The following is a 14162-nucleotide window of genomic DNA, read 5'->3' on the forward strand; positions in this document are numbered from 1 at the left end:
AATGGTGACAAAAATTCTCGTTTTAATGAAATCCACTTCCCAAATATTCAATTGATGAATAAATGGAAAGTGGGGGGACTATCTGTATTGGGAAAAATTGCATTTATATATGTAAGTGACATGTTGAGACATGTGGACTGGTCAAATAGTCAAAGAATTATAATTAGTGAAGAGGCACGGGCAGCAATAGAAGCGAGCAAAGGCAAAGGAAGAGGCACGGGAGGACATTTGAAGGATTCAGCGCCCGTACCTATTTAAGTCATTTATCAAAAAGAATGGATTTGACCATAATAAAGAGCGCATATACGAAATTCGACAGGCATTAAATACTAGATACGTTAGAGAATTTGTATTGATTACAATGATTGTGTAACATAGTATTCAATGTCTTTAATTATTCATAATAGCCTCATTATGATTTAGAGGAAACGCATATCTTCAAGATACCTATAAAAGGGAGGTATCTGGCCACTTGTAAACACAAGACACAATTGGAATATACTTTGATTCACTTGTTTTTCTCCTGATTACACTCTGGTTACCCCAAATTACTTTCTTCTATATATTCTTTTGATTATCAGTAACCCGCGTTTTTCTAAATTCTAGCTTTGACCGAAATTCTATTTTTTGGTTAAACATGTGGTACCAAAACAATCCTTAAACCAGCACTCATTACGTTAGATTAACCATCAGTAAACAAGGTCCAAATTCCTGGGTTAGCTCCGTTGAACACCTGCAACTCTTTTTCTGCTTCTAATTGCATCCCTTGGCTAAAATCAGCCCCGAAATCAGCTAACACTTGAGATTTTATAACAGTTCTAGGCTGGTAGGTGATATCATATTCACTTAATTCTATAGCCTATTTAGCTAACATACCTGACAATTTATGCATATGTAATATATTGCGTAATGGATAAGCAGTTACTACAGCAATAGGATGACATTGAAAATAAGGCCTTAATTTTCTAGATGTCATGATTAATGCAAGTGCATGCTTTTACAATTGAGGGTACCGTGTCTCTGCATCTAACAAAGATTTGCTAACACAATAGATCGGAGATTGTTTACCTTGATCCTCACGGACTAGAACAACACTTACCGCTACTTCTGAAACAGCAAGGTAGATGAGCAATCTTTCCCCAGCCTTTGGTTTTGCGAGCAATGGTGGATTTGATAAGTATGTCTTCAAATTTTTGAGTGCCTGCTGACATTCCTCGTTCCATTCAAAGTGATCTTGCTTTTTAAGAGCTGAAAAGAATTTAAAGCACTTTTCTGATGATTTAGAAATGAATCTTCCTAAGGCTGCAATTCTTCCTGTCAACCTTTGTACTTCTTTTTTGCTTGAAAGAATATCAAGAATTTCTTCAATGCCCTTAATCTGTGCGGGATTCACTTCAATACCACGATTAGAAACAAGAAAATCCAAAAACTTACCTGATGCGATACCAAATGCACATTTCTCCGGATTTAATTTCATATTAAATTTGCGCAAAATCTAAAATGTATCAGACAAGTGTGATATATGATTTCTCGAATGCTGAGTTTTAACGAGCATATCGTCTATATAAACCTCCATGGTTTTTCCCAGATGTTCTTGAAACATTTTAGTAACCAGCCTTTGATATGTTGCACCAACATTTTTTAGAACAAAGGCATTACCTTATAACAGTAAGTCCCCCTGTCTGTTATTCATGAAGTTTTTTCCTCATCTATCGGATCCATTTTGATCTGATTGTACCCTGAATATGCATCTAAAAAACTTAATAGTTCATGCCCTACAGTAGCATAAATTAGCTGATCTATATGTGGTAGTGGAAAAGAATCTTTAGGACAAGCTTTATTAAGGTCTGTGTAATCCACACAAACTCGCCACTTACCATTCTTCTTTGGAACTACAACAGTATTGGCTAACCAATTAGGATACTTTACCTCGCGGATGGATCCAATCTTTAGCAATTTTTGAACCTCTTCTTGAATCACCTGATTCTTGAAAGTTCCTTGCTTCCTTTTCTTTTGTTTGACAGGAGGGTACGATGGTTCTTTATTAAATTTGTGAGTCATTACCTCCGGTGGTATTCCTGTCATGTCAGAGTGGGACCAAGCGAAACAATCCACGTTAGTTTTCAAAAATTCAATTAACTTACCTCTCATGCCTTGGCTTAGATTGGCCCCTACGTAGACTTTCTTATCAGGCCATTGTGCAAATAACACCACAGCCTACAGTTCTTTAATTGTTGTTTTGATATTTTTGTTCTCTTCTGGTTCTTGAATGGTATCAGTCCTTAAATCCACATCTGTCCGCCCTTGTTTAGTTGAGGTTTGTGTTGTGGTGCCCTCAACTATTTTTTGTGATTGCTATTTTTCTTCTTTTTTCGTACTTGAATCTGTTATAGAGTTGATGCTCCTGGATGTATGTTGATCCCCGCGGATTTGACATATTCCCCATGGTGATAGAAATTTAATAACTTGATGCAAGGTTGAAGGAACGACATCCATTTCATGGATCCATGGTCTCCCAAGGATCATATTGTAAGCCATCTCCATATCTACTACTTGAAACTTTGTATCTTTGATAACTCCTTCTACGAATGTGGTGAGTATTACCTCTCCTTTCATCACAACACTAGAATTGTAAAATCCAGATAAAATATGCGCCTTTGGTATTAATTTATCCTCAACTTGCATCTCACGTAATACTCTTAGCAAAATAATGTTCACAGAACTACCTGGATCAATCAAAACTCGTTTCATATTAGTATCATGTACAATTAAAGATATTACCAGGGCATCATTATGAGGAGATAATACGTCATCCGCATCAGCATCATCAAATGTAATGATGCCTTCCTCTAATACATGTCGCACCCGTTTCTCTTGGGTAATTGTGATTTTGGAAATTTTATTAGCTGCAGTGTATGTTACGCCATTGATGTCTTCACCCCCCGCTTATAACGTTGACGGTTCTTTTGGGAGAAGGTGGTTTAGGGGTTCTTGCCTATTCTTCATGTAAGCTTGCTTACCTTTCTCACTGAATAACTTGGTGAGATACCCTTGTTTTAATAAATGATCAACTCCACTTTGTAAAAATCTACAGTCTGCTGTTTTATGTCCGTGATCATTATGAAACTCACACCAATGATCAGGGTTGCGCCTGTTTGGATTCGATCTCATCTCTTTTGGCCATCGTACCTTGTCACCCATGCTTCTCAAAACAGCTACGAGCTCGAAAGTGCTCACATTGAAATTGTAACCGCCAAATCTCGCCTTCAAATTTCTATCATCTCGTGACTCATGGATGTTTCGATCATTCCTAAACCTTGATGAAGAGCCTGACTCTCTATTCCTTGATCTGTGATCATACCTTTGATTGTCCCATTTTGACCGTGAATCTTTTCCCGCAGGTATCATGTATGGCTCGTACCTATTTTTACCGGACCTTTTTTCGGTTTTCGCCCGTCTCGAACTTACTTTTTCTTCTTTTTGGTATCATGGAATGGTATCCTCTTCTATCCTTAGCTTCGTGCTATACCTGTTGTAAACGTCATTCCATATTGTAGCTGGGAATTCATGAAGACTTTCCTTGAGTCACCTCGTAGCTTCCGATCTCTTTTCATTCAAATTATTTGGGAAAGCTATAGCTGCCCAATTATCAGGTACACATGGTAATGTCATTCTTTCACGTTGGAATCTGTCCACGAACTCCTTAAGCAATTCTGAGTCCCCTTGCTTGATTTTAAAAATATCTTCCACTCTTTTTTTGACTTTTTGAGCTCTCGAGTGTGCTTTGATGAAAGAATCTGCAAGCTCAGCAAAAGAATTTATAGAATTTTCGGGTAAAAGAGAATACCATGTTAATGCACCCTTGGTGAGTGTTTCACCGAATTTTTTGACTAATACTGATTCAATCTCTTGCTTGGTCAAGTCGTTGCCTTTTATGCCTGTTGTGAATGCAGTCACGTGGTCTCGTGGGTCTGTTGTTCCATTATATTTTGGAATATCAGGCATTTTAAATTTCTTTGGAATTGGGAGGGGAGCAACACTTGGCTTCCAAGGTTGTTGCGAATATTTATCCGTATCTATCCCTTTGATTACGGGCGGCACCCCGGGTATTTGCTCTATGCGGTCACTTTGCTCCTTGAGCTGTTTCAGCAATGTTAGTACTAAATTTTGTAAATCAGAATTGACTAAGTTACCTAATTCTCCCTCCTGTGATTCGTTGGGGGTTCCACCACTACCTGAATTAACAAGCCCGGAACGAGAGTTCTCCAAAGTGTTGTTATTTGGAGTGGGTATGGGTGGTGCAACAGGTAACTGGCTAGCAAAAGCCTCAAGAGCTTTATGACCTGTGCAACAATTAGTTTCTGCAAAGCTTCGTCGATAGTTTCAACATTTTCAATTTGAGTGTTTCCATTTGTATGAGATCCATCAGGAGAGCCTTCACGAGACCACCTAGGAGAGCCTCGGGGAGAAGGGACCGGGGTTTGATTACCCTGTGGATTTCCCTGAAGTTGTTGGTTTCCTTGGCTTCCTTGAATGTTGTCATTGTTGTTCGAAATGGTTGATGCAACAAGGAAAGTTAAGCGAAAAGAGGATAGATTATCAGATTCCCGGCAACGGAACCAATTTGTTTAACCAAAAAATGGGATTTAGGTCAAAGTTTTAATTTAGAAGAACTCGGGTTACTGACAATCAAAAGAATATATGAAAGAAAGTAATTTGGCTGGCAATAAGATAATCAGAAGAAAAGCAAGTAAATCGGTATATTGAGATAGTATTTCGTGTTGTTACAGTTGATCCATTCTCTCCCTTTTATAGTTATTTTGGAGATATGCATTTTGCCTTTGTCATAATAAGGTCATTATATACAATTAAAGACATTAAATGCTACGTTACATAATCATTGTATTTAATACAGATTCTCTAACGTTTTTAGTATTTAAGGCTCATTAAATACTATATTTGTACTCTCATGTAGTGTCAGATTCATTCCCCTTGATTTTTGGACTTAAATAAGTATGAGCGCTGAACCTTTTAGATAACCGCTCGTGCCTCTTCCTTTGCTTCTGCTCGTATCTGTTACAACCCGTGCCTCTTTGCCAGTTGTAACTCTTTGACCAGTCTATGTGTCATGACACATCATCTTTTATACCACTTTAATATGTAAACTCAATTTTTCCCAATACAACCCTCCCCGTAAATGATGTTCAATCAACGATTTGGACTGACCAACAACGGTTATGATGGGATATATATCAATCCAACCTTAAAGGTCTTGATTTCGAGACATGGGCATGAAAAATCTTGTTAGGGAGCGCTTCCTCTTAAATGGCTCTTTAAGTGGCACGAATTTGGATTAGTGGGCTCAATACGAATACCAATATACTCTCAAAAAAGATTTGGACTGAATAATCATTCTCTATCTATCGATGTCATGACATCAAGTATAATAACGTAAAAGAATTTAGAACTTTAATAGGTTTTTAGAACACAAGTTCAACGACATTCTAAGTTTCACTAGTATATTTCACCAGGTAAATTCTTGGATTAATTACCTCCTATATTAAAGGTCGATACCTTATTTATTTTAAATAAATATTCTTTTAAAAAATTATATTCCATAGCTACCTTTTGACATCACCTCCTACCCTTAAGCCATAAAATAAGATTTATATTATTTTTCTCTCTCATATCCCGTCAAATTTTTCATATCCCCCACCCCATATCTCTTTATATTTGCATCGACTTTCTGTTACACGCTCTAAAAAGCAGATGCAGAAAATGTATTCATCTGCGTATCTCCATAGGATGGTTTTTTTTAGGATTGCACTGTATATTAGGCCATGACTGCATTATTGGTTCTTGAGAGCAGACTGAAGGAATGAAAAAGCATTGATGAAGTCAACACCACATTCTTTATGGTCAAGATGTGAGATCAGTTTTCGCTGGGACTTAGTGTGATATGTAAACAATTGGGTGCTATTATATTCAACGTGGATACAACTTATGTTTTAAGTTCGTCTCAAAATGTTGCTCACATTCTTTAAAATAAGATTCTTAGTAGTACAATTTTAAAGAAAAACGATACGCCTTAACAAAATTATTTAATAGCAAGAAGTACCCCGCTTTTATGTATTTACTGAAATTTTGAAACAAAGTCTGTAAAAAGGTTGAGACATAAAATACAAAGAGGGGCAGCAAGACCGAGTAGGGGTTCAAATCTATCTCTTCGAAAAGGTTGAACACCTTGAAGTCCACCCTTTCAGCCTAGAGGAAATTTTTAATTTGTGATAAATGAAACAGATGGCGAGACAATGAGTGATAAACCTATAGAAGTGGTAACTATGGATAAGAAGAGTTATCGTCCCGATCATATACCCGCACGAAAAGCAATTAAGAAAATAAAAAGATCGAAGCTTTGTTACTCGAATATTCTTTTGAATAATATGATGCCTTCTTAGAGTAGGAAACAGTGGAGTTGAAAAAAGATAAATAATGTTGTCTTGATTTTTAAAGTAATAAGTATTTTGGACGAACATTTTTTTACTAAAGTAATAGACAAGAAGGATGGGCAGAAAACAGTGTTAAGGAAAATCAGATCTACACACAAACTTATTCAGAAACCAAATTAAACATATACATTATCCCCTACAAACATCAAGGTGGGAACTAATTGAGAAGTTCCAAAGCTATTTCAACTCATCTTGGAAGTAATTTAAGAACAAACAGAGAAATCAAGAGAACTCCAACTTCCTTCTTCAACTTCACGGTTTTCACTTTTTAACAACCAATTCAGTTTTCGGGTTCAAACCTATTGAGAAAATGGTGTTCAGCACCTTGACCTTCACCTGCCTTTTGCGCAAACTCATGCTTACTCATCCTTCTATCCAAACATTGCTTCAATTCTTAAACAACACAATACAATACAGTGTTACATACAGTACAAAAAACACATTATGAGACGACGAGAAACATTAACCCAAACATGCAGTAAAAAGATAATTACCTCAACTTGCAGCCGGTTATCAAATCCCTTCTCTTATGTCAACTCTTGGGATGTGAGCAATCTTAGGCCAGTCCTCTCCTCCTTCCTTCTCGCATCTTTGCTTCAGACTTGATGAACATCTTGTAACAATTAGCACTTGCAATGCTGCGAGAGATCGCATGCCTTCTGGAAAGGATGTCAACATACGTGAACCATAAATTTCCAACCAATTAAGGGCAATGAGGTCGCCTATCCATTCTGGAATTGATGTGAGGTTAGGACATTCCCAAATCTCTATTGATTTCAAAGTACCCGAGAAATGTTGGAGCCAAACTGGTAGCGACATTAGCTTGTCAAGGTAGAAAGCTTTGAAAGTTGATAAATTCCCCGGGACTTCAAATTGCATTGCTTCTTCGTTAGATAAATCAAGCAGAGGGCAATTCTCTATACATAAAGACTCAAGAGAAGTGAGATGAGTTAGGCATGTGGATAGAGAGACCAAATTTCTGCAGTTATATATAGACAAGGATTGGAGTGAGGTGAGACTCTTGAAGACATCCTCTGGCATAGTTGCTAGGTCCTCAATAGAAACTAGAGTCAATCTATTCAAATTGCAAAGAGGAGAAGGATGATGAGGTGGGCAAAGAATTTGCTTCAATATCTTCTCACTTATTATCCCCAAATAAAGTCGCTTTAGGGAAGGGAAGTATCGTTCATCTGTAGGAGTATTTGATCGTAGCATGGATTTATCATCATTACCTTCAAGTCCATCTATGCTCTCCACGACGTCAAGATTTAATAGTACAAGATTTTGGAGAGAACGCAGTTGCCATAATGGTGGGAGCTTTTGGCATTTATGACAATCTCTGATTTGCAGAAAAACAAGCTTGGGTAGCAAAAAGCCAAGATTATCAACCATCAACCAACTTGGGAACCTTGATGCACTATAATTTTCTATTCGCAACCTCTCAATGTTTTGGTGCGGCTGCAGGGCCTCCAACTTTATCAGATCAGCCCCAGTATCATTCTCTTGATTTCCACGTTCAAATTCTACCCAGATATATCGAAGATGTTTCATTCTTTTCACTACATCGGTAGGTATTGTTTCTCCAATTGCACGGGCACGTCCCATGAACTTAATTCTTAATCTATTTCTGAGATCAAGGCCTTTTAATTCATTCAACTTGTCACTTGCCAAACCAGATATGCAACTTTCTTTGCCTACGATAAAACTTGTCAATGTCCGTAGAGATGTCAACTGGTCAATTCCAGGTGGCATATCTTCCAATGACTTGCAACCATCAAAATCCAAGTGAATGAGACTTGCCAACTGCCAAAGTCCCGGTGGAATATGGGTTAATGATGCGCACCACAGACATACCAAACGTCGAAGGCTCACCAATCTCCAAATATCTCTTGGCAATTTTTTGAGTTTAATGCAATCAACCAACTTTAAAACTTGTAGATTATGCAACTTCGTGATGGAATTTGGTAAAGTAACAATGCTTCTAGAGGAAATCGCAAGATATCTTAGATGCTTCAGTCCACCTAATGATTGAGGCAGAAATTTTATCTCCAGGCGACGTAGATGCAGAATGCGTAAACATTCAAAACTTGAAACCATTCCCTCTAACGTTGAATTTCTTATGACAACATTTTTAGACCCATCTAGGTATATAAATGTCCGCAACTTCATATGCTTCCTATAGAAGGGACTCGGAAATTCCAATGAAGCACCTACTTGGAATAAACAAGAAGCATGGAGAGTTTGTTCTGGGATTACAATCTCTGTATCTTCAGTTTTAGTGATACTGAAGAACTCCCTATCTGCAACTTCTTTTGCGAGATCATGAATAAGATCGTGCATTTTGTAAAAATCCGGAAACGATTTATGTTCTTTCGTTTCTTGAAAGAATGACCTTCGTAACATATCCACAAAATATGAATTTGCAACGTCCTCCACATTGTCTCTGTTGCTAATAGTTGATTGAATAAAGCCTTGAGCAATCCACATATCAATCAAATCAACTCTATCAATTCGGAAATCCTTTGGAAAGAGAGAACAATATGCGAAGCATATCTTTAGATGGTGAGGAAGGTGATTATAGCTCAATCTTAAAATGGCCATGACATTGTCGCCTCCTCGTGTGATACTTGACAAATCTTGATTCTTGAAATATATCCATTCATCCTCCGTTCTTTTTAGGCGTAGTAGGCTTCCTACTGACCTTATTGCAAGAGGAACTCCTCCACACTTTTTCACAATTTCCTTTCCTATTTCCACCAAACTCGAATTTTCACTCTCGTTGTTACACTCAAATGCCATTTTTTCAAACAATGCCCATGCTTCTTCTTCTGAAAGGTCCCCCAATTTATGTTGGTGAATACTTCCTGAAACTTCCGCAACTACATCTGAGCGAGTAGTTACTAAAATCTTACTTCCTTTGGCTCCACCGATCAACATATTTTTCAATCTCGACCATTTCAAGGCATCTTCATTCCACATATCATCGAGCACCAGTAGATATTTCTTCCCATCAAGCATTTCTCGAAGTTGCTTTTGCACAGCATCTAGTTGAAGGAAATTATTCTTCCCCCCTCCTGCAGATTCGACGATTTTTTCTGCAATCACTTTCACGTCAAAAACGTCTGAAACACAAACCCACAATCTTTTATCAAATTTTTCCTGAACCATTTCATTATTATACACCGATTGCGCGAGAGTGGTCTTTCCTAGTCCACCAAGGCCAACAATCGATATAACCGCAACATTCTCATTTACCTCAGAATTCATAAGAAAATCGAGAATTTTCGTTCTATCATCATTCCTTCCAATGACTTCTCCATCAGGCACAAATGAAGAAGTCTCTCTATCCAAATTAGACTCAAGAAGCAAAGGTTGCCTCCTTTCAACAAGGTTCAAGGAGGCCTTATCTTTTGCAATTACATCTAGATTTTCTCGAATGGCCTTGAGACGCTTACTTATCTTATGATTATAAAGCACAGGATTTGACTTTGAGAAGAAGATGCTTACCTTACTCACCAATTTTCGATGTGTAACTTGAGTAGCAAAGTCATCCAAGAGATCATCAGCCTCAAAGAAAACTTTTTTAAGTTTCCTTGTCCAATCCCTCACCCCGTGGCTACTCTGCTGCTGCTCCTCCGCGTCAATTAGTACAGCTTGGATTGAAGAAACTGTACCAGAAAGCTTGCGAAGCTCATCGCTTAGTCCCCAAATTGATCCTACTTCTTGAACTGCAAGAGAACCCAAGTTTTTCAAGATCTCAGCAGCAAGCTCGTAAAGAATTTCAGCCATGATGAGAAAGTAATATGATTTGAAGATCAACAACCTTTTTGTTGCAAACTAGTAGTATAAGTCTTTGTATTAAAAGTAGCCTTTTACCTAACACAATTTATTAAAGGGTTAACGAAGACCTTGACTTGGAAGTTTTTCCTCACCACAAATGTCACAAACTATCCTGGACCATCATTAGTGTACTTAAACCAGGGTATTCTGGTCGTCATGTGTGCTTGCCTACAAATTACAAAAGCAGCAGCTGAATAAGACCAGCAACGCAAATTGAATGAATATGACAGAACAAGTTGAAACTTCCACTTGAATTTACTTACCTTTTTATATTAAGAAGTATTGGACCTGTTGAACAATCATGTCTCTTTGTATAAGATAAGCGGCAAAAGAACTTAAAGCAGGATATTCATTAGATTTTTTACCGCCTCTAAAAGTACGGACAAGAGTAAAAAATAAACTATTGAAAGTCTAAAAATATCCTCCATTCACCTAGTGGGTTAAAAATACTCCTTCATTCACCTTTGTGTAGTCCAACGGTTTATGATATCTTCCAAACAATCACTTTGAGATCTTTCTGATTATGTGAAAATGATTAAAATTAAACTCATCTTGAATATAATGCAATTTGTGTCTATCATATAAATTGAATTGGATGCCAAAACAAGAAAAAGAAAACCACGTAGCAAATTGGCTTCTATATGTTCACTGCAATTTCCATGGAGCTTTTGTTCCACGGAGTTTGATAGAAGTGGGGGCTGTTTTTTTTTTGTTGAACTTTTTGTTCAGGTCGTGTTAGTGTTTGGAGCGGATTAGTACGAAAAATGATGGGTCTTTTTAATGAGTTAGATGTTTTAATTTTGGCCAATAACAAGTTGTCACGTGGAATTTAAATAATTATTAATTTTAATTCAGTACTGACCTAACGGTCAAAGGGCATAAGTGAACCAAAAAGGTGCATGAAAGAGTATTTTTAACCCAATATATGGATTAAGGGTATTTTAAAACCCTTTTCAATAGTTTAGGGGCATTTAACCTTTTTCACTTAAAGTATAGAACACATTAAATGGCAGTGCGATGCGTAAGGCACTCCGCGTTCATGCAAGGTACGGGAAATGGCCACATCCCAAGGGGCATGATGTAGACAGTCTATTCTAATGCAAGCATAAAAGACTGCTTCCACGGCTCGAATCCATAACTTATATGTCACACAGAAACAAATTTATCGTTGCTTAGAAGTACCCCTCTAAAAGTACTGAACACAGTAATGACATAAAAAAGAACTAAACATATTCATTACTATTATATTAAAACAAAAAATCTCTCTTTTTAATTTCTTTTTTAAACGGTAAAAAAAGGAACTTTTTCCCATAGGCTATACTCCGTTTTACTCGTTCATTGATGCTTTACTTTTACCTACCCCTCCCAGCCCACAGAACAATCCTAAGATATATCGATTGTGAGTGATTGTTCCTCACAATGTTATACATGTGAAATTTGGTTAAACTTCTAAGGACAAACAAATAAACTGAGACCACACAGTAGCCTAAGATTCAAAATATTGAATTGAGAAAGTTAGTTTTTTGCAATTTCTATGTTTTTTTCTGTCAACTAGTATCATACGTGATTTACGTGTATTTTATATTAACTAGTCTCTATGTTCGTGTGTTACACGAATATCTTATGTCAAATATTATAAAACGTGTTCCAAAATAGTTGTTAAAATTAGCTAACCAGCTCCATAATAACCAACTCATTAATATTGTTGCGAGACAAATTAAATAGCAGAATGAAACTAAACATTTTAGAATCACATACAATGGTAGAATAAATTTGTATATCAGTAGAAGAATGCAACAATATTTGATATTGGTTGTGATGCAAGTTGTTTATCGATTGACAAGTACAGTGCAGATATGTATTAGAATATGATTGTTAAGGTCTTTGGACAACTTGCTTTAGGCTTTTATATTTTAAAATAAAATAAATTTTTTAGAACACTGGAATTCTTGATTCCAGATGATTTTAATTTATTATACATGTGTTTTAAGAAGGACATAATATACGATAACATAATCCTTTAATAGAAAAGAAAACTGGATTACTGGTAACTTTTAAGGCAGAACTACGCCAAACATTTATACTGATATTCCCATTGTGTTTGTTAAATCGAACCGTAAGATCACCCAAAACAAAGAAGATATGATTTTTTTCTAAAAATTATGTTTAACTGCATGCTGATACTTGATACATTCTCATTAGATTGATAGATTAGGTTAATCTTTAAGATAAAATTCATGATATTAAGAAATTACATTACCTCTAGAAAAACTTACCTCCTTTTAGTGCAACAAAGAATGATAAAGCGTATTAATTATTAAAGAATGTCATCATATCTAACATAGTTTATTCTTCATTAAGATCGTTCCTTTTATTTTTAATCTCTGACAATTAAGGAACTCACGCTATAAAATTATAGAGAAAAAAAATTCTTAACCAGATCTAAAACACAAAGTTGCTGGAGTAAATTACCCACTCCGCTAAAGCTCGAATGCTACTACATGCAATGAAGGAAATTAATTTTTGAGAGAAAATTATATAACAAATTAAAGGAAATTAATAAATTACCAAAACAATAAGTACCGTCCAATTTATTTGAAGTAAGCATATATGATACATAGATAGATTGTGCAAGGTGTCCTCCATGTAGATACGAGCTCGTTTCAAAGTGCTTGTGTCCATATATACGGAACTTAATTTCATATTAAGTAGAACATATATGGCAAATAGAAGATGAAAAGTTGGAACTTGACTGGTATTAGAAGTTTGACCAAATTTATAGATATTTCAAAGTGACCACTTTTAACTTGAATTAGAAGTTCTCGATATTGGTAGAGTAGGAATTTACTATCGGTGTATGTGGAGTTTAACTCGGGAAGAATTTCATCCTTGGGTAGTATTTTAAATATTACTATTCAATCCACCTTTAACTCAAATATTTAAGGGCATAAAAGTCTATCAATATTTCAAGGATATTTTAGTCGTTCAACATTTAGTATAAATTATTCATTCTTTTATAATAATATAGATAAGTAAAAAATTTCAGTTAACAAATGAGTCATAAAGGAGTAATAATTAAAGAAAAAAGTAAAAGTTTCTAAAAATGATTGATAGTATTAGTATACTATTTAGCTAACTTAATACATACAAAATAATTGAAAATAAGAATTTATAAAATTGAAGCATCCAATGCATCAATTTTTTATACAAAATATATCTTCAAACATGTGCCTCATTGTCGTCTAGTCGGCATAAATGATGATTTGGTATCTTCATTTGCTCGCGGTTTCAGATTATTTGAATCTGACATATAATTGCTCAAGTTACATTTCATTGCTGTAGGTGAAATTTTAATTGATGTCAAGGTCGTTAGAATTTTATCCAACATGGGATTATCCTTAGTAAAAGTTGGGTGTTGTCTTGACCAAGTTGAGCTAGAGTTTTTTTTTTTTCCAGCCGATATATGTTATCCACATTGGGCCAGACTAAATCCTGATTCGCGCCGGAAGTTCCACATTAGGGGTAAAGCGTGTTAGGTATTTGTCCATATTTTCTTACTATAATTGGTTTTCCTATCTCATGAAGGAAAGGACAACATATTTACCATAATTGGGTTTTTCTTTTCCCAGAAAGAAAATATAATTCTTCCATATTTGGCTAGTTCTTTTTCTTGTCGGAAAAGGCTTGGAGTTCTATAAATTGAAGATCCGTCCTTCTCATTCAGCAGCATCCACAATGTAGGCATATGGAGTTTGAGAATCGTGTTTAGGGGGAGAACTTTACGGGACAAGTGTTAGTGTGTTACTTGTGTTT

General features: G+C 36.0%; 1 protein-coding gene across 1 annotated transcript; it reads right to left on the bottom strand.

Annotated features, from left to right (window-relative positions):
• Positions 1-6596: 6596 nt before the first annotated feature.
• On the bottom strand, positions 6597-10379 carry LOC104246983 (putative disease resistance protein RGA3). The gene is made up of 2 exons (XM_009802905.2): positions 7004-10379; positions 6597-6902 (listed from the first exon to the last, which is right to left on the bottom strand). The coding sequence occupies exon 1, from the start codon at positions 10296-10298 to the stop codon at positions 7023-7025; it is 3276 nt and encodes a 1091-aa protein (XP_009801207.1). The 5' UTR covers positions 10299-10379; the 3' UTR covers positions 6597-6902; positions 7004-7022.
• Between the last annotated feature and the right edge of the window lie 3783 nt (positions 10380-14162).

This window comes from Nicotiana sylvestris, chromosome 1 (genome assembly GCF_000393655.2).
Source record: "Nicotiana sylvestris chromosome 1, ASM39365v2, whole genome shotgun sequence".
In the NCBI taxonomy this organism is placed as follows: Eukaryota; Viridiplantae; Streptophyta; class Magnoliopsida; order Solanales; family Solanaceae; genus Nicotiana; species Nicotiana sylvestris.